This window comes from Mixophyes fleayi, chromosome 3, assembly GCF_038048845.1.
Source record: "Mixophyes fleayi isolate aMixFle1 chromosome 3, aMixFle1.hap1, whole genome shotgun sequence".
NCBI classification, from domain to species: Eukaryota; Metazoa; Chordata; class Amphibia; order Anura; family Limnodynastidae; genus Mixophyes; species Mixophyes fleayi.
In genome coordinates this window covers 326,626,724-326,651,010 of record NC_134404.1, presented here as the reverse complement: position 1 = coordinate 326,651,010, position 24,287 = coordinate 326,626,724, and the positions used below count along the sequence as shown (strand labels likewise).

The window sequence follows — 24,287 nt, the reverse complement described above, 5'->3', positions numbered from 1 at the left end:
ACGGTCGCACCAGCGGGTCAAAACCCGCGCGGGTAATTTTTATTTTTATTGTTTTTTAACCCAGCGGCAAAAAAACCCAAAACTTGCCGTCAACTGAATTCCCCCCTACATATTAAATTTCATTACAAAAATGTTATTTTTAATGTCACTTTCACTAATCACATCCCGAATAAATTCACCGTACATGCAAATTCTAATTATTTGATCAGTTTGAGAGAACGTCAATCCGAGGCTCACAAACAACAAAATTACCATATCTAACTATAATATATTAGCAGAAACAGTGGCGTGCAAGCAGGGAGCTCAAAGGAGCCACCGCGAGCAGATGTAAGAGACAAAAGTTATAACCTTCACTAACAAAGCAGACGGCATTTCCATTATTTTTATGTAAACACTTGTTCAGGGATCAAAATGTATAATGCAATTAATATGCAAACATATCTGACTGGTAAAGTGTATGCATGGACAAAAGGCTACGTAGTATGTGACTGGAATATGGCAGGTCAGTACAGTCTCCAATTAATTGTAAAAAGAACCAGATCTGTTTTTTAAGTTACAAATTAGTGATTTTAAGCATTTATTTAAAAGCAAATTAATTGAAATCACTGCAGCTCACAAACGTTTGTTAATTAATTCTACTTGGAGAGAAAATAAAACAGTAACAGGTCCCAATATATATGGCAGCCATGTCAGTATCTCCCGTAAATCTGCAGCCTTATATCAATTGTCTGCAAGGTAAAACAATTATATCCATGATGAAAAAGTAGGAAGACCATTTTAAAACGTTTGCGGAGTAGGAAAAAAAAAACATATACACACACACACACGTATAGATATGCACACTATATGGACATAAGAATTTGGCCACACTGGTGAATTAAGGTGACCCAATCAGACCCGTTGCCGGAGGTGTATAAAATCAAGCACCTAGCCATGCAGTCTCCATTTGCTGATATTTGTGATACAAAATGGCTTGTTCTGAAGAGCTCAGTGATTTCAAGCGTGGTACTGTGATGGGATGCCACCTTCACAATAAGACTGATCTTAAAATTTCATCCTTGCTGGATATTCCACGGTTAACTGTAAGTGATATTATTAGAAAGTGGAAGCGTTTAGGAACAACAGTAACTCAGCCACGAAGCGGAAGACACGTAAAATCACAGGGCTGGGCCAATGACTGCCAAGGCGCATGGTGCGTAAAAGTCACCAACGTTCTGCTGATTCCATAGCTGAAGAGTTTTGAAGAGTTTTGAACTTCCACTGGCATTAATGTAAGCATAAAAACTGTGCAGCAGGAGCTTAATGGAACGGGTTTCCATGGCTGAGCAGTTGCATGCAAGCCTCACATCACCAAGACCAATGCCAAGAGTCGAATGGAGTGGCATAAGGAACACCGACACTGGACTGTGGAAACGTGTTCTGTGAAGTGACGAATCACGCTTCTGTTTGGCAGTCAGATGGGTGAGTCTGGGTTTGGCGGATGTCAGGAAAACGTTACCCGTCTGACTGCATTATGCCAACTGTGAAGTTTGGTGGAAGAGGGATAATGGTATGGGGCTGTTTTTCAGGGTTTGGGTTAGGCCCCTTATCTCCAGTGAAGGGTGATCTTAATGCTTCAGCATACCAAGTCATTTTGGACAATGCTATGCTTCCAACTCTGTGGCAACAGTTTGGGAAAGGCCCTTTTCTATTGCAACATGACTGGGGATGGTTTTGGCAGACTGGGGTAAAGTGTCCCAATTTTCTCATTAGCTATGATTTAGATATCAGTGGGAATATTATTTTATGGTGTTCTCCTTTAATACATGTAAGCAGTATATTTATATCATCTGTCTCTACCAACAGATTCCTTAGGTCCATTACACGGTCTCACCAAGCGGTATGAATGTGGTACCCAGCTGCCCTTTAGTTCTATATGATAATATAACACTCTCACAGTGGAGACATTAGTAAGACACCCACACTCATTTAAGTCACAATTTGGAATGTATATGAAATTATTTGTCATAGCAACACATTTAGAAAAATAACAGTTTATTGCTTAGGTTCAACGGAGAGCAGCAGCAGTAGTGTGATAGGAGTAGAGACATCGTAATGCGTAATGCAGAGCTGAGAGAAGCTTGAATGAAGATCAGCAGCCGATATTATTATTATTATTACCATTCATTTATATAGCGCCACTAATTCCGCAGCGCTGTACAGAGAACTCACTCACATCAGTCCCTGCCCCATTGGAGCTTACAGTTTAAATTCCCTAAAACACACACAGACAGACACAGACAGAGAGACAGACAGACAGACGCAAACGCAGAGACAGACGCAGAGGCAGAGACAGGCGCAGAGGCAGGCGCAGGCGCAGAGGCAGGCGCAGGCGCAGAGGCAGGCGCAGGCGCAGAGGCAGAGACAGGCGCAGAGACAGAGACAGGCGCAGAGACAGAGACAGGCGCAGAGACAGAGACAGGCGCAGAGACAGAGAAAGACTAGGGTCAAGCAGCCAATTAACCTACTAGTATGTTTTTGTAGTGTGGGAGGAAACCGGAACACCCGGAGTAAACCCACGCAAACACAGGGAGAATATACAAACTCCACACAGATAAGGCCATGGTCGGGAATTAAACTCATGACCCCAGTGTTGTAAGGCAGAAGTGCTAACCACTTAGCAAATAGAACAAATATATTCTTATAGGGGATGACGCTCAAAGCTATAGAATTAGAAATAAGCATTACCTTTATGAAAATAAGTGGTTTTGTAATTTATTATTAAAAATTAGAATAACAAATAAGCCAACTACTCATCAAGCAAGTTCTGTCCATGAGCTGTTTCAGGTCTGTAAAAACAACCTTAAGTATAGTTACTGATGCTGATTTCACACCAGAGATGGAAGTACAAAGTGGTGCCTGGTCTGAGAATACGTAGTCCCTTGTACTAGGGTGCATATACTCCCATGCATCAAATCCCATCCTGTTACTTGCAAAAGTGTCTGAAAGCTTTGGAGTGAGCAATTCTGTATGAGATGGATGCTGGGGCTTTACTTGACCTATCTAGTATGGGGTGGGGGGATTGAAAGCTTATTAGAATTGGCAGCTATAATAAGATAGCCCTCCTCAGGACTCATGGAAGAGCCATTCCCCCAAACCTTCATGGCACAAAGGGTCTCAGAAAGGCCAGACTCTGCTGGAATTTATTGGGCCTCCTCATCTCTTTGTCTGTTTTACCCAGTTTGTTTATTACTTTACTGTGTTTGTCCCCAATTGTAAAGCGCCACGGAACATGTTGGCGCTATATAAATAAATGATGATGATGAAGTAGGGGTTGGGGTTGGGGGGGATCGGAAGGTAAGAGAATATTAGTTCTCATGTGTTTAATTTACATGTCTGATTTTAAAGGGTACATTGAGTTCCTGTTTTTTCAAGCAGACATAGGTGGGTGGAGGTAGAGGAAGAACGTGTTATGTTCCCATTATTGTGTCATCTAATATATATAAGCCTACCGGCGTGTGTTAGTGTGTGTGTGGAAAAAACTATTTTCTCAGAAAGGGCTCATCCAATTGACCTGAAATTTGGTATACTGACATTATTTGACAAAAAAAATTATAATAGTGAAGTCAGTTAACTTCCATCATCCCCCCTTCCCCCCGTGGGAGGGGTAGTAAAGGCTAAATTTACCAGTTGAGGGCTCAAACTCTTGACCGTGTGGGTATTTATTTACCAGAGCCTATGTTTGGTCATGGACAATTGTATGTCGCATTTTCACGAGTACGGAGAAGCAGTGATGTGAAAGTGCAGGTTATGAATACTGCCCTTCAAGGAAGACTGATTGAGCACAGCGATAAGGTGTTTAGCAGAAACGTTGTGTATCGAGAGCTTTTAGAACAGTAAGATGATGGAGATTAAGGATGTGGCGATGAAGATGAAGGATGAGGTGATGGAGAAAAATGATGAGGTGGTTACATGTGGACAAAACCATGTTAAAAAAGAGCGCTTACGTCGGGAAGTAACGCTCTTCCCCTGAGGAGGCCTGGCCTAGTCCCAAATGCATGACAAGAACCTTTTTAACACCTTAAGTAGCTTGATTTTACTAGAATGCATGAGTATCAAGCACAGGTTAACTTGTATAATATAAGAGGGGGAGACAAGACCAGAGGACCACATTTACTTATCTTCGATCACCAGGCAGTATGAGGTTGGTGAGCCCATATTAGGATATTCCACCTATAAAGTCCCCTAAGCCAAACGGATCCAAACAGAGTAGTATTTTAGGAGAAAATGAAAGTGTGGTTGTACAGTGGTAGTTGATGGAGGTGTATGCGATACTGACAGAGGATTATGTAGAGCAGAGATGAGCCAGATTAAAGTAAGCCAGCTAACAAGTGGTAATGTAATGGGCATACTGACATCCATTAAGTGGGTAAAAATACTACTTAAAGGGGGGTGCTTGTCTCTACTGATATTTGGCCTGATTCATTAAGGAAAGTAAGGCAAAAAATTGAGTACATTTTCTCCTGGACAAAACCATGTTACAATGCAAGGGGTGCAAATTAGTTTATTATTTTGCACGTAAGGAAAATACTGGCTGTTTTCATGTAGCACACAAATACTTGATAGCTTTATTTTTACACTGAAATTTAAAGTTGATCAAGAACATGCCCTACCCCAAATCTAAATCTGTCCCCACGTTTTAAATTTACCTCCGCCTCCAATGCAACATGGTTTTGCCAAGGGGAAAATTTACTTATTTTTTTTGTTTTACTTTCCTTAATGAATCAGGCCCATTATGCCTAACTTTAATTATGAAGAATACAAACAGTATATATATTATTTTAAGATTTTTTAAAAAAAAAATATTTTACTTACCCATTCATTTATCAAAAGCAGACCCTTCATTTCTGCTGCTAATTCAAATTGCAGAAACATTTTTAAAAAAGAAAACACTACTCTTTTCTAAGAAGACACATTAGGTCAGGTGCACTCAGACAATACATTATCACTGTCACCCTGTGCTGGTTGAGCTCTGTCCTTTCCTCCCGTGACCCCAATAGATCTGTAATACGGGCTAGCCAGGTTGTGTATAGAGCAGCAGGTTTGTCATTACAAAACTAAAAGGAATCATTCCTAGTTAGTCTGCTCTACCTATCTAGCATTTGTCTGCATAGTGCACACATTGCAATAACAACACATAAACCACACCATACAGTAACAAGACACATACCTGTTTGGAGAATTCATTGAATGTGATAATGGGGCCATTGTGGAGGAGAGGCTGATAAAACACATAGACCAGCATAGATGGAAAGGAGAAGCTGCCACCGTCACTCGCATGCTGGCCGCTGCACTCTAAGCAAAAGCTTGTGTAAAAGAGTGAGCGCACGGTGAGCGTGAACCGCAGGAGGTAGTACTCATTCTCACTGGTGTACCACCCACGCTGGAAGCAAAAACAGGTAACAATTAGAATTCAAACTTCATTAGTACATTTGCATCATCTACTAACTCAAATATAAGTATATAAATAAATGGTAATAATAATAGTAAAAGTCAAGAGTAAATTTCTCACAAGGTCAAAATAACACACTTACAATAGCGACTGATCATTTTAGACTCATCCAGCTTTAACTGTATATAATGAATAAATCAGTATTAACCATTGGCGCCGTCACTCCAGGTTGATTATAAAGAAATGTATTTGTTGGCACCGGCTTTACCAGACTTCTGCTGATGATTAGGACTCGTCTGCAGACGATGAATATTTGTGGCCTATGCAGCACACCGATCGCATTGTTTTACTAGATGCTACAGCACAATTAAATGTCCCTGGCGCCATTAACTTTCTGATCAATACCATAAAAATTATGTGGATAACATTTTAGTGATTTGTTACATAAAAGTTTACTTTTCTGTTTTATATCTATCTTCTAACAACACTCAAAAGAGAGAGAGTTGACCCACAGGTAACATGACATGTTATTATGTGATATTATAAACAACGGTAATCTAATCAGTAGATGACTGATCTATGTTAACAAAATGTGCTGGCACACTATTCATAGTCCCATAGTGTATCAGCTGGAGTTTTAAAGGAGATGTCCCCATCAGACACCTTTATTTTATTGGCTTTTGTACCTCCTCTTCCTGCAACGTACTCTGGTTGTTTGCAGACATTCTGGCTTCCTCTGTGCTCTGCAGCCATCAATTTATATCATTAGGCAGAGTTGTTTGTTTCCGTTGCCTGGGATACAACACAGCTCCCCTAAGCTCTCTGCTTTACATACTAGAGACCAGCTTTATCCCAGAGCAATGAAAATAAACAACTTTCCTAACGTCATGACTCTCCCATTGTCCTATAGATTGTAAGCTTGCGAGAAGGGTTCTCTTACCTCTCTGTCTATATGTATCACCCAGCATTGTCTTATTAATGTTTGTTCCCAATTGTAAAGCGCTACGGAATCTGCTGGCGCTATATAAATAAATGTTGATGATGATACATGAGTAAAGGACAAAGCACAGAAGGCAATTAGAAGCAAAAAGTAACTTATTTAGTAAAAGTGCTGGAAGACATGCACGAGCCAATAAATTACGGTCACCTGGAGGCGGAAAACCCATTTAGAGGGTCACTTTCATGAAAAAAAATTATATATATACACACATATATATATATATATATATATATATATATATATATATATATATATATATATATATATATATATATACATACATATATATACACACATATACATATATATATACACATATATATATATACATATATATATATATATATATATATATATATATACACACACATATACATATATATATATACACATATATATATATACACATATACATACATATATATATACATACATATACATATACATACATATATATACATATATATATATATATATATATATATATATATATATATATATATACACATACATATATATATATATATACATACATATATATAAATATATATATATACACATACATATATATATACACATACATATATACACATACATATATATATACACATACATATATATACACACACACTGTATATTATTTTTTTTTAACTGAATCACTTGGGTTAGTTGTTAGAAGACACATAGTTTTGTTCTATTTTCCTTACTTGTTTATCTTCAAGCTGCAAATCATCATTTGCAGTTACAAGTGTGCTGCGTTTACCATGTCAACCACAGTCGCATTACATATGATGAAGGGAACAGATAGGAATATCTCTCTTCTGAACAAACACGTTCTTAACACAATCCCCCACCGTACTCTACCATCACATGACCACTGATTATCTTTCTGACTGACTGGCTCTAACAAACAGATCTGGTTACACTCTCCTCAGGAACAAGTTTGAGAGCAGAAACCTAAATCTTCCAGCTGAGAGATATTATCTTGTTGTGTCAGTCATAACAATCTCCCCCCCGCAGCACTTTTTAAAAAACTTATAGGACGATTTCAAGAAAAAAATGACTGTAAGCTTCATGGTGCCAAAGGCACAAAACTCTCTGTTAACAAAATAAAAACACAGTAACAATAAAAAATGTCTATGTGACATTGCAGCTTTTTTTTTTTTTTTTTAAATAATGAGGCATTTGACAGCAATATATTGTTAGGGATTTATAAAATCCAGAATCTACAATTCAAACAACAAATCCACAAAAAAACATGAGAAAAAAAAAAAAGATATCAAATCGAATCTCAGCCATAAATCACATATTCAAATTAAATAAGAGGGGCTTTTCTTGAAAGAACTATGTTCTGTGCACTAAAAGTACAGAGGAATCAGGATTAGGATTCAGTTAAACTAAAATTAATTTTGCTAAAAAAAACAAAAAAAACAAACATATTTAGAAATCAGTTCCAAGCCAAATCCTGGATTTGTGGTATCTCTGGATAAACTGTTTTTCCACCAACCATGAACAAGCTAAATTATTTGTGGCACTATTTTTCTATGTAGTGTAAAGGTTAACACACACATCAAGCAGAGATAGCGTCATACTGAGCCCCAGAAATGAAACCACCTCTCTGTTAATTTAGTTTAGTTTGGTTGTGGAAATAGACAACTGCAGGAGGCAGCAAACAGACTGGAGGGGAGAGCGATGAAAACCTGTATCACATTGACAGATAAGAGAAAACCATCGACATATAATAGCACATAAGACTAAGAGGATGAGAACGGCATAATCATTATTCAGAAATGCTTTTGTGATTACATTCTATTTTTATGCTATGATTTCCTGGCAACCTTTTTGTTTGTATTTGTTTATTTTTAAATCTTGATATAAAATGAGTTACAACAGGTTAACTGGTATGGCCACATGGCAGCAGCTGTGGGTACCATATACCCGCAGTTCTCGGTGACTCACCCCTTGTTGAAGCTGGCAATGGTCAATTTTCCAAGGCTTAACATCCTCAAGAAATAAGTTTAACCGACTACAGCACTTACTACAATAAGTCGTCAATCAGGACACTGCAGTAAAGTATGATTTCCACACAGTATTGACTGTTCTTAGTCTAGCTAGCAGGAAGGGATTAAACTGCTACAATGCTAGGAGGTAACCAGTTTAGCTGATCATTATGTAGCTCAGACATGGGGGCATATTTATGAAAGCACAATAGTGCACTATCGTGCACTTACCGTGAAATTAAGCTCCCTGGGTGTCCTCCGGATATTTATGAAAGGTGCATCGCAGCAGATATCGTGGATATCTGCTGCTTTGCACTCCTCTTCGTTTTTGGGAGCAGTCACCATTCTACAGTATGGTGACTGCTCCCAGCTCAAATCTAACAAGTTCCGAAAAAAACATGAAGCTGGCGTACATTATCAGAATCGAAGAAATACAATGCGGTCAGCTCTGCTCCGAAGAGCAGAGCTGGACAGCGCATGTGTGGAGGGATCACATGATCCCTCCCTGTCACTCACAGCTCTCTATCGTTGCAGAGACAGAGCGGGGATCTTTGTGCGCACGTCCAGTTCTTGGAACTGCACATGCGCAATTGAAGAATGAAAAGAACGAGGAGAAGACCCGGAGACAGCGCTTCCGAAGAGGGGGGTAAGTATGATTTTTTACATCACAGAAACAGCAGTTTTTCGGAACTGCTGTTTCTGTGCAGGGTTGTACATAAATGTGAGAAATAGTTCAATCCTTATCATTGCGATAAAGATTGAAAACTACTTTTCACTTTATGTGAATATTGATAAATGTGCCCCATGGTGCCCTGTAGTCACTATATAAAAACATCCTTTGTATAAGTGCATTATAGTTATGCTATAGCTGCCAGCGACTGTACACTTTGCCTAAACTGCATTCCAGGAACGTATATCTGTACATGTAAATGTGTTACTACCCCACTAGGACACATATGCACATTAGCCCAGCAAGACCATGGTTTGTGTGCTGGAGGAAGCAGGAAAGATACACAAGGATGAAGGATGTCAGGGCAGAAATGTCCCCGTATATCACACTTGCCAACTTTTATAACCTCCCCTCCGGGATCACAGGGAGCTTTGTGCCTGCAATGCAAATTTGTAATTTCATACTGGTACTTTATATCCAGAAAGCAGGATAAACATGAAGATTGGGCATTATCAAAGGACACTGCAAGGAAAGTTTCAAAAGCTCTGTGACATTGTCTGTGCCCCGGCAGACAGCGGGTTCTGTTTGAGGACAACATGGTTTTGACACAGACAGAACATTATTATGAGCCTAGGGGTAAGACTCCAGCATTGAGAACAAAAGGTTTTTCTGGCGTAATAAAAAAAAGTAGCCTACTGTGTATATCCGAGATGTAAAACAGGACTGTACCATTGTTCAAGAAAGGTTATATATTTCTGTATAGTACAAAGTATCAGCTGTTTTAGATATTAAATGTATTTGTGCAGTGCTTAAAAAACATTTAAAGCCATCAACAAGTAACAATTCAAAACATGTTCATGCTACAAATTGCCATAATAGAAAATTAGTAAAACATAACTAGTAATTAATGAATTATGTTTGGGGGGGCAGCTGATAACCCCTATGGCGAGTGCTAGAGTGGGCTGTATGTTAAGATGTTATTTTTGTTTTTAGACAACTATCTTTTATGTTTTGTATACATATGGGCATTTATATTACCATGCAGCTGGTACCATATACAATATGGGAAATACCAAGCGCGGGCTTATTGCAATGTAGCTGGTTCCATATATAATATGGGATATACAGAGCACGGGCTTGTATTTTTCTGGTTTTGTTTCAAAATATTGCCTTATTGTCATAGCAGCTGTCCATCAAGCCTAAAAGCTCTCATCAGCCATTAAAAAAAAAAAAAACTTTACTCCCCTCCTAACAGTGTTTTTTCTACAGCCGCTTAAAGATCCTCCTCACTTTCAGCATTATTATGCAATACTTAACATGGACTCACCAGCCAAAACAGGCGTTTGACACCTTGAATAATTTCTTCACCTCAGCGCCCCTCCTCCAATACTCAACACCAGTCAGACCTATATCCTCGAAGTTGATGCATCAGAGAGTGGAGCAGGAGCTGTGCTCCAGCAGACTGACAATGATGTCTTTCACTCCTGTGCCTTCTTTAAAAAGAGGTTCACCTCTGCCAAGGTCAACCACGATGTGGATAACCGGGGGGTTGCTGGCCATCATTATGGCCCTCACCGAGTGGAGGCACCTTCTGCGGGGATCTGGATTCTCTCTCTATCCTCACCGACCACAAGAATTTGCAGAATATTTAGAGAGCAAAGAGGTTGAATCCTAGATACCAGCCTGTATCCAGCAACGTCAAGGCCAACGAACACTCCTGGCATTTCTCTCTCGAATGATTGAACATGGAGAGATCATTATACCTCAGACTTGATTTCGGGAGCAGCCACCTCTTCGGAGTTGATGTACAGGATACAGATCAAAACGGCAGCACTCATGTTGCCCAACGAACCCTAAGGCAAGTGGTTCATTCCTCCAGGCTGCCAGCTAGAAGTTCTACAATGGGGACACTTTTGTGGAAATGCTTTAATGTTGAATTTTGGTGCCTGGTGTTAACTAACCACCTATTTTCATAGGCTAGATGGCATCTTCCTCACGTCTCCATTTCATCAAACTTATACGGATGATGGGCAAATGAAAGAGGAGAAATCACAGCAAACAATTGTCACTAGATGACGTTTAGGCGCTTTCTAAATCATGCTTCCACTATATACAGTTCGTGCAATATTATGACCTATTATAGAAACATACATACAATCTGATAGTTCTAATCACTAAATTTTCTGGAAACTCCTTTGCTATAGTTCTGTCCAAATATATACATAGAACTTAGCTGTCTCCCTTTGTGTGCATTTCAAACAGTATAATGTCTTAGTATAACTAGGATTATCTAGCTAAGAAAAGGATCTTACGACGCTTACATACACTTTGTTATGACAAACATACTGTTAAGATCAGTGGCGGGCAGCTCTGCCCGCCAAGCCGGTTGTCTATTAACTGCAACAGGCTTCTCAGAACAATCAAGTGGCAGCGAGTGTCACTTCACTCCAAGTTGGATGACAAGTAACGACAACCAGACATTTCCCCTCTGTACTGTCGGTGTCTAGCTATCCAGCTGCTGATAATCTTCATTTACAGTCTGCTGACATCAGCTTGTCCTTTGATTATGGCTTTGTATTCATCAACATCATCATCAACATTTATTTATATAGCGCCAGCAAATTCCGTAGCGCTTTACAATTGGGAACAAACATTGATAAAATAATACTGGGTAATACATACAGACAGAGAGGTAAAAGAACCCTGCTCGCAAGCTTACAATCTATATTATTAGCCTGCCCTGACCTTTGCCCTGAATCCTGGACTTTCCGCTACTCTTGCGGTTGTCTGCTACCTCCTTCCATGTTCTATCCACCCCACCAGCAATATCGGGCCTGAATCATTAAGAAAGTAATGCAAAAAAAATGGAGTAACTTTGCACCTTGGCAAAACCATGTTGTATTGGAGGGGATGTAAATTTAAAATGTGGGCCAGATTTATAGTTGGGGTAGAGCATGTGCTAGATCAACTTCAAATTTCAGTGTACAAATTAAGCTATCAAGTATTTGTGCGCTACATGAAAAAACAGCCAGTATTTACCATATGCAAAATAATAAACTAATTTGCACCCCTTGCATTGTAGCATGGTTTTGTCCAGTGGAAAGCCTACTCTTTTTGTTTTACCTTACTTACCTTAATGAATCAGGCCCATTGTGTTTTATAAACTACAACTACCACAAGATAAGACCAGAGGGCAACCGAGCATGGTAGAACAAATCACATTTCTTGGAAGAGGTTCTAGTAGTTTGTGATGCCATCTAATATAGCCCATAACACTTACTATATTGATTTAAATGCTATTTCATTCCTTGAATTAAATCTGCAACAATTGCTTCAACAACCATCAAGTTTTCCTATATAAACATTCGTAAAGTTTCAATAAAATATACATATATTTTTTTTTTTTAAAACACCATTTAGATGTATAACTTGAATTCCTTACCTGCATAGTTTCTACTGACTCATTATGCAATAGTAAAAGCATGAACACTGAACTCAACCATGTAATAAGTGGAATCTTCATTTGTGCTATTACATAGAATATGAACGTATTCAAGAATATGGCAGCCAAGCCTTTGGTCCCCAGCACAAGCCAACAGGCTGCCATGCCATATGCCATCAGGAACCAAGGGCGATACTGCAAAGAGAAATACTGTATTACTTGTCAGGAAACAAGAGAAAATGCATTGTTAAAGTTATAAATTGTGCATAGTTATATGCATATACTTAGCATGTAAGCCAAAAGATATGAAGCTTTTATTATTGTCATTACTATCCAACATATTATTATGATACTTTATTTAAATTGTGCCAACATATATCAAGCACTATACAAAGAACTTTAGTCAAACATTTAAATCCCTGATTCAGTGGAGTTTACCTTACTATGCCTATCACTGGGAAACACCAGCACACGGGACGATTTAGCCAGAAGCTAATTAACCTACCAGTATGTATTTGGAGGTTGGAATTAAACATAAAGTAGGTCGATTTACTAAAACTTCTAAAAAGGAAAAGTGGAGGTGTTGCTCATGGCAACCAATCAGATTCCAGCTATATTCTAGTACATTCTAGAGAATGATAGCTAGAATCTGATTGGTTGCTATGGGCAACACCTCCACTTTTTTTCTCTAAATCTACCGGAAAGCCTACCTGCTGCAATCACTGGTCCACGTCTCAAATTTACCTTTTCAAGTTAACATGGCTAAATGTTTCTAGGCACGTACCAGAGCCCCACATCTGTCATTACTGTATAGACAAGTTTGGCTCATGGCTGCTATGGAGAATATCACTAAACAATTAAACGACTTCTGTCCACATTTGGGGATAAACAGATATAATTGAAATACCCATCAGAGTGACTCTGTTCAAGGACTTTCAGATCTTTTACTATAAGCATGTGATTGGACTTTTTAATACACAACAGGCTTTTTGACCACCATGGACCCCTATGTCTTATTCCATATATACCCTTATCAAGCGAATGCTAATTATATTTTGGTTCGCTAGTGTTAATATTTTAGGAAATGGATCTAGGACTCTAATACTCTAATAATGTATGTAATCCTTGCCCCACTCTATATATTGAAATATACCCATCTTAATCTTCGTAACGGAAATACACTTTTTTATTTGAAAGAAAATTAATGAATGTGTTCTACAAGTAATTACTGTAATTAAATATTATCGTAGTTCCCTCCATCAAAAATACAGCTAAATATAAATGAAAGAAAATTATTAGAGGGAATTTAAGATGCACCCTCTACACTTCCTTGTTCCTGGCCTGGGTCTTTATGGGCGTCCCACAGGCCTAAGGGAAAACCGTATTTCTAAAAGTACAGTACAAGAATCCACAAAGGCAAACAATGAACCAACGTGGCACATTTTAAAATTCTACTGTAGTACAGTTCTCCTGCGGAATTAGATGTGCAGGTAAAATGATGTCATTAGACACTGTTATATCAAACAATACTGTATCTTTCATTTACACAAGACGTTTTCACATGACACATTTTAACGCTAGCCTTATAGAATAAAATGTACCCTATTCTCTTCATTTCTTAGCTTAGCATTCAGATGTCACCTTCTTCCCGTACCTCACTAAAAAGATCCTCTCTATAAAGTGTTCCATTTACCCTGATCGTTTGTTCCAGATTACAAAGAAAGGGATGCAAATGGCAGCAGTCACGACCAGTGTGAACAGCAGTTCTATATCATGTCTTGCAGCTATCAAAAAAGTGGTGTGCAAAAGAGTAAAACATAACATAATGTGTCCTCATATAAGTCTTCATTTAGACTTAGGAGCAAGGCAAAACAAAGAGCTCCTGGACAAACCGTATTGGAATACAAGGGGTGTAAATTCATGTATTTAATTTGTTTTTTTTTGCTTGCAGGGAAAATACTGGCAGCTTTTGCAGATAGCACACACATACCGGACAGCTTTATTTTTTACACAGCAATCAGGGGCAGGCTGGGCTGGGTGGCAGGGGGGCATCTGCTTCCCCCCGGGCCAGTCCCATAGTGGGCTACCATGGGCTGGGTCACTAGGCCACCTGCATTATTTTCCCTTTAAAATGTTCCCAATAGGCTAATAGGCTGATGCGTGATACCAGATAGCTTTATTTTATACTGAAATTTAAAGTTGATCGAGAACATGCCCTATCCCAACTATAAATCTGTCCCCACATTTTACATTTATCTCCCCATCCAATGCAACATGATTTTGCCACTGTGCAAAGTTACTCCTTCATTTGCGCTTTGCTCTCCTTAATGGCTCAGGCCCTAACGAGGCCCATTATGTTCATATAGGACCTGACTCATTAAGGAACGCAAAACAACGTAACGTGTGTTTTTTTTAAAACGCATATAAATGGTGCATAGGCACGTCCTTATTCAACTACAGTAAGATCTGAAGAAGCGTCTCTTATTGAATACAGGTCTAGGTGCACTCTGCATTGTCAGACAATACACTGCAGGATATGACCAATACATATGTGGAATATAAAGTTCCAGGAGAACGCACAGGAAAAAAAAAAAAAAAAGGATTACATTATCCCCTGTTAATTATATAGTCGTTAGTGGAAAAAAAAACCATTAACATGTTTTTTGGTTTTTTTTTCCCTATGAAATACATTAAGCAGGATGTTATTAATGTCTCCTGCATATAAAATGCATTTTTAAAGGCTTCATTGCAAACACCTGTTCTAGCTGCATACGTGACCATCATCACTGTCACTCGGTACTTACACCCGACATGTAGCTGGTGCAGGTGCTACGACTGAAAATTACGCACCTTAGAGATGCCCAAAGCTTGCATCGAATGCTGCTCGAATTTGGCAAGCCCTTAATGTACATTGACTACGTACATACACCGAGGCCCCTCCCATTTCCACCCTTGAAACTGCAGCATGTCTTGATTGTCCTTTGCACTCAAAGATGAATTCCGCTCACTTACACACTTGCTTTCTCTGTCATATAGTTAGTTTCTGGGCATGTGGAGTGCAATTTAACGCAAAATACATAAAGTATCGGCATTTACGTTCCATAATGTCCTACTTAGCGCTTGTGAAACAAAAAATGTATATAAACAATGTGTTGGATTAAATGTGATTTACTCATTACAAAAAATGGTCTCAATGTTTTGTTAGGTCAGTATTTTCTTTTGCTTTTACATCCCTTCTTGGATGTGTGATGAAGATGTTTATAATCATCCTTGGTCTGCTCTTCGCTCCTACATTAAGCGCAGAGGGTAGTGTATGCAGCGATGTAAAAGCCGGGGTTTTTTTTGCGAAAGTGTTCTCCTCAGCTTCAGACTTGAGGCAACTTTTTAGCTATAGAGCAGTTCTTAATTGGAAGAGTAATAATGAACAGCGCAGTAACTTAAAATGTTAGCACCTGGGGCAAGAAGGAAAACGGTCACCTCCCTCCCTAGCTCTCAATAGGACCCTAAAACATTCACAAACTGAGCCCCCTTTCAGCATTTCGCCCTGGGCGGTCGCACCTCTTTCACAGCCCCGGCTCTGATAATGAATATATAAAATCACAGATGTCTAACCTTAGAAAATACAAAACGAACAGTTCTAATGTAGACAAAAGAAGATCATGTTATTTTCAAAGTGCACTGCTGTGGAGGGTGCCATTTTGCGAGCTAAAATAAATGTATGCAGCCATTTTGTGGGCTGAACTAATATTCAGAGAGATGTCACCACTTACTAAAGAATTTATAGCCTGCGTTTTTCCTGAGCATTGATGCAGGTAACAAAATGGCTTCCTGTACAGCGGGTTGCATTAAATGTCGACATTTCTTCACATGAAAATGCTGAATACATTTTTCAAAGTGATTGAATAAATGTAACTTAAATTTATAAAAATCTATACATGTAGTGGAACTAGGTAGAGGTAAGCCTCCCACCCCTGCCATGTCTCAGTCAACAGCAAGCCACTTATGATGTCCCATGGACAATCATGTGAAACCTCTGGGGTAGATTTATCAAACCTTCCAAAAAAAGGAAAAGTGGAGGCATTGCGCATTATTATTATCATTTATTTATATAGCGCCACTTATTCTACAGCACTTTACAGAGAACTCACTCACATCAGTCCCTGCCCCATTGGGGCTTACAGTCTAAATTCCCTAACACACACACACACACACACACACACACACACACACAGACTGACCCTAGTCTGTGTGTCTGTCTATCTCTATTTGTTACCAGTCAATTAACCTACCAGATTGTTTTTGGATTGTGGGAGGCACCCGGAGGAAACCCACGCAAACACGTGGAGAACATACAAACTTCTCACAGATAAGGCCATGGTTGGGAATTGAACTCATGACCCCAGTGCTGTAAGGCAGAAGTGCTAACCACTTAGCCACCGTGCTGCCCATAGCAACCAATCAGATACTAGCTGCCATTTATCTAGTACATTCCAGAAAATAATAGCTAGAATCTGATTGGCTGCTATGGGTAACGCCTCTACTTGAAAAATCTATCTCCATATATTTGAGCGTACCCTGGAAAATAAAGTTCCAGGTGTAGAACTCTTCTGACTTCTGTCAGCTACGTGAGAAAAGGATTTAAAAAAAAAAATAAAATAAAAAAATTGTCCATAACTTTTTATGATGTCTTTTGTTAATCTCGAATGGTACAGAGAATAAAAGGGTTTACATGCTGGGTAACAATCCTCTTGTTTCTGCATATAACAGTCAGTACCTCAGGACTATGTTATATTATGCTCTGCACCGCACTTCCCTCTGGCAGCTATGATAGTTAATGCAGCTCTGCAGTGGTGATACACAACATTAACAGAGCTACAGAAAACTAATCTATGTAATGATGTAACACAGAACAAGGGAGTTCTGCACAGACCGCTGCTGTCGCTCTATCTTGAAGGGGGGGGGGGGGGGGTAAAGCATATTAGTGGAGGAGAACTTTCTTTAGGGCATGTGAGAGACATCATGTACAGCTGCTCCCCTGGATGAGACTGAAAGCTTTAATCTCACAGCTCATGAAAACATTACCAGCAAGAAGCAATCTCGTAATCCCATTTCTTTAAAGACTATATGGATACAATAAAAAGGAACTTTCCGCAGATGATTAGCTTAGAAATTATGTATGCAGTGATAACTCCGGGCCATGCGAACATGTTTCCTTTTGCTTGTCCTTTGTAATAATCACATTGTCTTCCACTTGTCGGCTTTCTGAAATTGCTTTTCTTGTTTTCAATTAACCTTTACGTTCCGTTCTCGTTTTATTTATTTTTTTGCTTCCTATGCGGCTTCAGCTGCTAGAGGTACAACACATAAATGCTATCAAAACCACTACTTACTTTTTAACAAGGATTTGTACGCGTTTCAAGCTAAATAGATGCACGGTCAGGACATCTGTTAATCAGCAGAATGGTAATGGCTGTCTGATTTGTGCTATATACTTTTCTGTGCTCTAATGACCCAAATTACAATACCTATAATATTCTTTTTTTTTGTAGTAAAGCTTTTGTTTTTGCATATATCAAATTCAAACGTGGCAGCATAAATAGTCCTTTAAATGCTGGGGTGATTCTGCCAGCATCACATGGCCCATACAGTAAGATTTCTCCAGGCATAACTTTAACCATTAAGACGCTTTGCCTGCATTACCATGGATAAAAGCATTAACATGAGCATGTAACCTCTGTTATAGTGAAAACTAGCAGCAGGATGGTCAGCACTGGGCTGACGCATCTATTGAGGGGGGTGCAAACAACTTCTTTCTCCAATTTTTACATTCTTCTGTCCGTCTGTCAAGTGGCTCCAGCTACTCTCACTGCTCAGTGTTGGCCATTCTCTCTACCGAGTCATACAAAAGAAACGCAAGGTCTTAAAAAACTCTCCTGGAAAGCAGATGTTTGACGCCCCTCCTAGATTTTTAGACAGTTTGTCTACACTAAGCCAACATGTTTCCTTCCCTCATACAACCTGTTTGGACCAACTTCACGGCTCTCGTTCCCAACATTCCGTAGAGACTGCACTGACTCAGGTGGTCAATTATGTAATTACTGCTAAAGCTAGGCCACTACGCTTCTTATACTCCTTAACTTCTTAGTTGCATTTGACACTGTCAACCTTTCACTTTTTAAAGTGCTACACTGGCAAGGTCTTCAGGACACTGCCCTTACCCTGGTTCTCATCCTACCAATGAAATTGCTCCTTTAGCGTTTGTTTGACGGGATCCAGCTCTTCTTTTATCAGTTGGATTTGTACAAAGTGTTCTCCACCTATATCACTACTCTTGGACTATTAAACGTATTTTTTGGTTTTAGTATTTCCTCTATGTGGATGAATTACAAAATGTAACTAACTTCTCTGGATCTTTCATCAGTAACGTTGGCCAACGTCACTGGATTCCTTTCTGCCATTTCATCTTAGATGTCCTCTCGTCACCTAAATCTTTCAAAATCTGAGCTAGCAATCTTCCTATCACTCAACAGAAATCACATACCAGATAACTCTATTTCTGTTCACTGTACGACAATCAATCCTACCCCTTAAACTCGATGCCTCGGTGTCTTCCTTGACTCAAGACTGTCCTTTGTTTCCACATCCAATCTGTATCCAAATTCTGTCACATGCATCTAAAAAGTGTTTCCAGAACATACATATCTACACAAGACACTGCAAAATGCTTTGACTGTACTTCAACAAATTCTACTAATATACAAAGCCCATAATAAAACTGGACCAACATTAATTGCTACACTTGTCTCAGACATTACTATTTCCCATTCCTGAAACCTCACTTCTTTAGGTAAGCTTATCAAATTCCCAAACCACCATCTTAACCCCTTTTCGACTATTCTAGTCGATTACCACCCCTTTTCCTTATTGTAATCTGAGAAATCTAAAAAGTGTTAACTGTGACACTTAACCTCATGAATCTTACGACTAGTCCTAAAGACTGTGAGCTTGCAGACCGAGTCCTCTAACCGCTTTGTCTGTTTGTTAATGCCTAGTCTTCTTTTTATTACTGTGTTTAATCCCAACTGCAAACCACTGCGGTGTAAACTGGTGCAATATTAAATTTTTTTTAATAAATTCTAATTATGGTGCACCTAACGCCTACATTGGGGACAGCCGGTTTCTGAGACATGAATAAGGGTTGAACAGACAATGCGCCTGTCTCCAACGCGTGCAGGTGCCAGTCATACTTAGTCTGTGCCCCCGTCAGCAATGTTGTTACTCTTTAGATTTGTATTGTACAGTCGTGTTAGTAAGTTGACATTTGATTAACAGTACATGTTTGGGGGGGTCTCAATAGTGGAGAAATAAGACTGTTGGCTACACTATAGCAGGGACTGATGTGAATGAATACAATCCTGATCTTACAACAATAGGCTGGTGCTATATAAATAAAGGAAAACAATAAGTTAAAACAATAAATAACTTAACACTAATTTTACTTAAAGAGGAACCACCATGAAACTATAACTGAAATCTGGGTATTGATCTTTTTTAAATTAGAAACAAAAGGGGTATTGTGTACCCTTCACATTGAGCCTGTTTTTTGAACTTCTGGTGTGATTGAGCAACCCCCGGAAACGTCAAATATGTGCCCAATGGGCCGTATTCTGCTGCTCCATCAATAATGTTAACCACGCCAGCTCATGCCAGTAACAAGGGAAACAGGAAGTCGACTGTGCCTTTTGTCACTGTGGAACCATCTATGTATGTTGTGCAGTAGTTTGGGTTCTTTTTAATCTGTTACCCTATTCTTTGCAGTTAACCCCTCCCTAATGCCAGTGGCATTCTATTCAAATGTGAGGGAACTACAGCAGATTTTTTAAAAGAGATATAGCCCCAGTTACCGTTACTATGCAGAGAAGAATGGAAAATTATTTTTCTTTCCGTTTAATATACAGTTATCTAGACTATTATAATATGACAATTTTTGGACATGACAAGTCCGTTATACTAGTGCACCTATCATCATAATTCATTTATGTAGCACCACTAGCTCTGTACAGAGAATATTTGTCATTCACTTCAGTCCCTGCCTGTCAGAGAGATCAAGGTTGAAATTAGGATCCCCCCAAACCTGTCTAGTTTAGCACTACTCTGCCCAAAGGCACGGAGTCTAACGAGGCAGGTTGTTTTCGCCAGGGACTCCTACAAGGAGGTATAGACTTTGCAGCCGCTGCCTCGCAGGTCACTGCCCTCTGAGTGAGTACTAGACGAGACCAATTAGGAGACTGAAGAATAAGATGGCAGGCGGCTGAAGGGTACCACTGAACAGCTTGCCGGGAGATCACTGGAACAGTGAGCAGAGTGTGAGAGGAGATGGACGACAGGGAGCAGCCCAGCAGACAGAACACGAGGAGGTGGTAATTTGTGGAGGAGTTCCACTGAACAGCAAACTGAAGTGTCACTGGAACAGGGAGCTGCATACAAGAGGAGATAGTCTGCAGAGAGGATGGTACCAGGAGCCATGTCTTGCACTTCCAAGGAAATGAACACAAAGAAAAAGCACCAGGCTGCAGTGTCAGGTGCCTTAAATATCCTGTGGAGGAGAGGGAGCCAATTACAGCAGAGGAGCAAGGTTATAAGAGAAATCGGGTCTGGCGGCCACTATCAGGAGATCGTGGCGCCCAGCGCAGGAGGGGAGCCCTGCATGGAGCTGGTAAGTATGCCAGGATCTGATCACGGCCCCGGCGTGTAACACTGCGCAACTAGAGATTACAATCTAAATTCCATAAAACACACACACAGACTAGGGTTAATTTTGTCAGCAGCCAATTAGCCTACTAGTATGTTTTTGGAGTGTTGAAGGAAACCGGAGCACCCGGAGGAAACCCACGCAAACATGACGCCACTGGTTGCTTGTAAACTTGTAGCCGCATCATCATGCTCGTGAATATGGGCTCATTCCACTAACCAACTGCCTCCGCTGCGCAGGCAACAGGTGAACTATAAAAGTCAAGTAACTGATACAGACATGCCAGTAAGTGGCCTATGGATAGGTCTTGAAGGTCTAGAGACTCAGGATAGTAATATTTCCTGTAAGCAAATATTATCAGGATAGAAGGCTGGTTGGATCACACTGTAAACGGCCGTTTAGAGGATTCTCTGGTTCCACCTCTGCAAAAATGAACTGAATATAAAGCACTGGCAGCAAGTCACTGAATAATGTCAGTACTCACAGTTACAAGTAAAAGTTGTAAACAGAAAATAGCAGAAGTGGTTTCTTCTGCAGTAAAATTTTTGCCTGCTGTAAAAATGCTTTTACTGTAAGTACTCTGATATTAGTTAGTCCATATAAGTTCTTCCCCTTCATATAGTTAATGCACGGGTGTAAAGATCTGTACGAGTGGACGAACGGTGTGGTGTTTAGCAGCTAGGAGATACATATATATATATCTCATAACCAACAATCTCAGCAAAAACCTCACAAGGACTGACAGATAACCTGAGAGAAGACCATACACAGAAGCTCCGATTTCTCAGGTACATTACACCAAATCTATGTGTAAGGACTTTATAATGGATAATAGCGGTGGTAATAAAGCATGACCATATTAAATATGCACCGTACAAAATGAGAATATATAACTTTCTTACATGTGTTCCCAGACCAGAGACCTGTGCACTATTACCATTAGTACAGTCATTTTAAAAAAAGATTATTGCTCGCGGCTCACAGAGCTGCAAGAAAAAAAAAATCAGCATTGAAATTACCATAGCAACGGTAGTAATGCGTAATAATGTGCACTATTACCGTAGTGACGGTAATAATGCGCACTATTACCGTAGTGACGGTAATAATGCGCACTATTACCGTAGTGACGGTAATAATGCGCACTATTACCGTAGTGACGGTAATAATGCGCACTATTACCGTAGTGACGGTAATAATGCGCACTATTACCGTAGTGACGGTAATAATGCGCACTATTACCGTAGTGACGGTAATAATGCGCACTATTACCGTAGTGACGGTAATAATGCGCACTATTACCGTAGTGACGGTAATAATGCGCACTATTACCGTAGTGACTGTAATAATGCGCACTATTACCGTAGTGACGGTAAGAATGCGCACTATTACCGTATTGACTGTAACAATGCGCACTATTACCATATTGACTGTAACAATGCACACTATTACCGTAGTAACTGTAATAATGCGCACTATTACCGTATTGACTGTAATAATGCGCACTATTACCGTAGTGACTGTAATAATGCACAGTATTACCGTAGCAACGGTAGCAATGGTAATAATGTTAATTATTACCGTAGTAATGGTAATAATGGGCACTATCACCGTACTAACGGTAATAATAGTGCATGGGCCGCATTGTTCTCACAAACAACGTAGTCAAATGAATTTGTGTCCTAAAACTGCAATAATTATTAATGATATCTGTCCAACACAGACAGTGGAATCACTGAATTCAGAAAGTCTCCGATAACCCGCCAACGACAGAGAGGAAGGACTGCAAGAAAACTAATACCCCAGTGAGTGGATAATATGTAATACAGATGAATATGGAGGGCGCTGCATACAAACACAGGAGAGAAGCATTCAATCGATCAAGAGAGTTTATTCCCATAAATTCATAAAAAAAATCATGAAAGAGAAAAGACATTTTTTTCTATTTTGCAATCTTACTGCTGCAAAGCAGCCAATTTACAGTATATAAAATGCATACCTGTCCTATGAAAATTCTGGCCAGCTGTGAAAGCACTGCGTGTCCCAGCATTAGCCAGACCAGTCGTGAGCGAGCCCACTCCATCCAGAAACTCCACTCGAAGTCTGTCCCATCCTGCGCAAAAAAAAAAACCAGAGACAGCATTTAGTAGACTGTCCCCAGTCCCCTTATACGGTAACCACACAGAAGTGATGAGAATATCTGTATAAACTCCTGGGAAGTATTATATATTATTATCAAGTTGTAATGTTTCAGTGTTTATTAGGTTGTTTTGTGTATTATAAGGAATAAGGCACCTGTTACTTTAAAATATTAGATGTCTGACGTCACCTGGGAACGCTGTGAGCTCTATAAATGTGCTTGGCTGTGGACTCATGACTTCATAGAGAGTCTTAGAAATCCATGGTGACTTGGTGATGGTATTAGTCCATATAGACCTACGCAGTGCTAGAAATTTATAGATGAACTGGATGCCTTGGCACGAGTTTACAACTGACTGAGAAGGATCTAGCTGATACGTCCGTTAGAGACGCTTTGTTTCCCCAGCACTGATCCAGTTACTACACCCTTGGTCGGTGAAATAAGTCTTCATTGCTGTACTATCTTTGGTCACCCTCTATACAATTTTATTGTTATGTACCTAAGACAATGTTTAGTGGCTAGATATTTACTGTTACATTTGCCCCCCCCCCATGTACCCCCCTTTTCTGCATCTCCCCCCCTCATGCTTATAAACCTCCAATAAAAACTATTGATGCAAAAAAAAAAAAATTGATGGATCAAAACATTAATCTCTGGATAAATGTGAAACACCAACAAAATAAAATTGTTTTCTTCAAAAGAGGAGGCAGTCTCAATTTAACACAGTGGGCAGCACTGTGGCTTAGTGGTTAGCACTTCTGCCTCACAGCAGTGAGGTCATGAGTTCAATTACTGACCATAGCCTTATCTGTGTGGAGTTTGTATGTTCTCCCCGTGTTTGTGTGGGTTTCCTCT

At 39.6% G+C, this 24,287-nt stretch overlaps 1 protein-coding gene across 2 annotated transcripts in view; it reads right to left on the bottom strand.

The window, feature by feature from the left end:
* Nucleotides 1-24,287, bottom strand: part of HHAT (hedgehog acyltransferase) — a 249,672-nt gene that overhangs the window by 211,332 nt on the left and 14,053 nt on the right. For both annotated transcript variants that reach the window (XM_075204201.1, XM_075204202.1), the window contains exons 4-6: nucleotides 23,292-23,405; nucleotides 12,544-12,738; nucleotides 5,210-5,422 (exon numbers count right to left, since the gene is read on the bottom strand). In XM_075204201.1, the coding sequence (XP_075060302.1) occupies nucleotides 5,210-5,422; nucleotides 12,544-12,738; nucleotides 23,292-23,405 (522 nt within the window). The remainder of the gene's footprint in view (nucleotides 1-5,209; nucleotides 5,423-12,543; nucleotides 12,739-23,291; nucleotides 23,406-24,287) is intronic.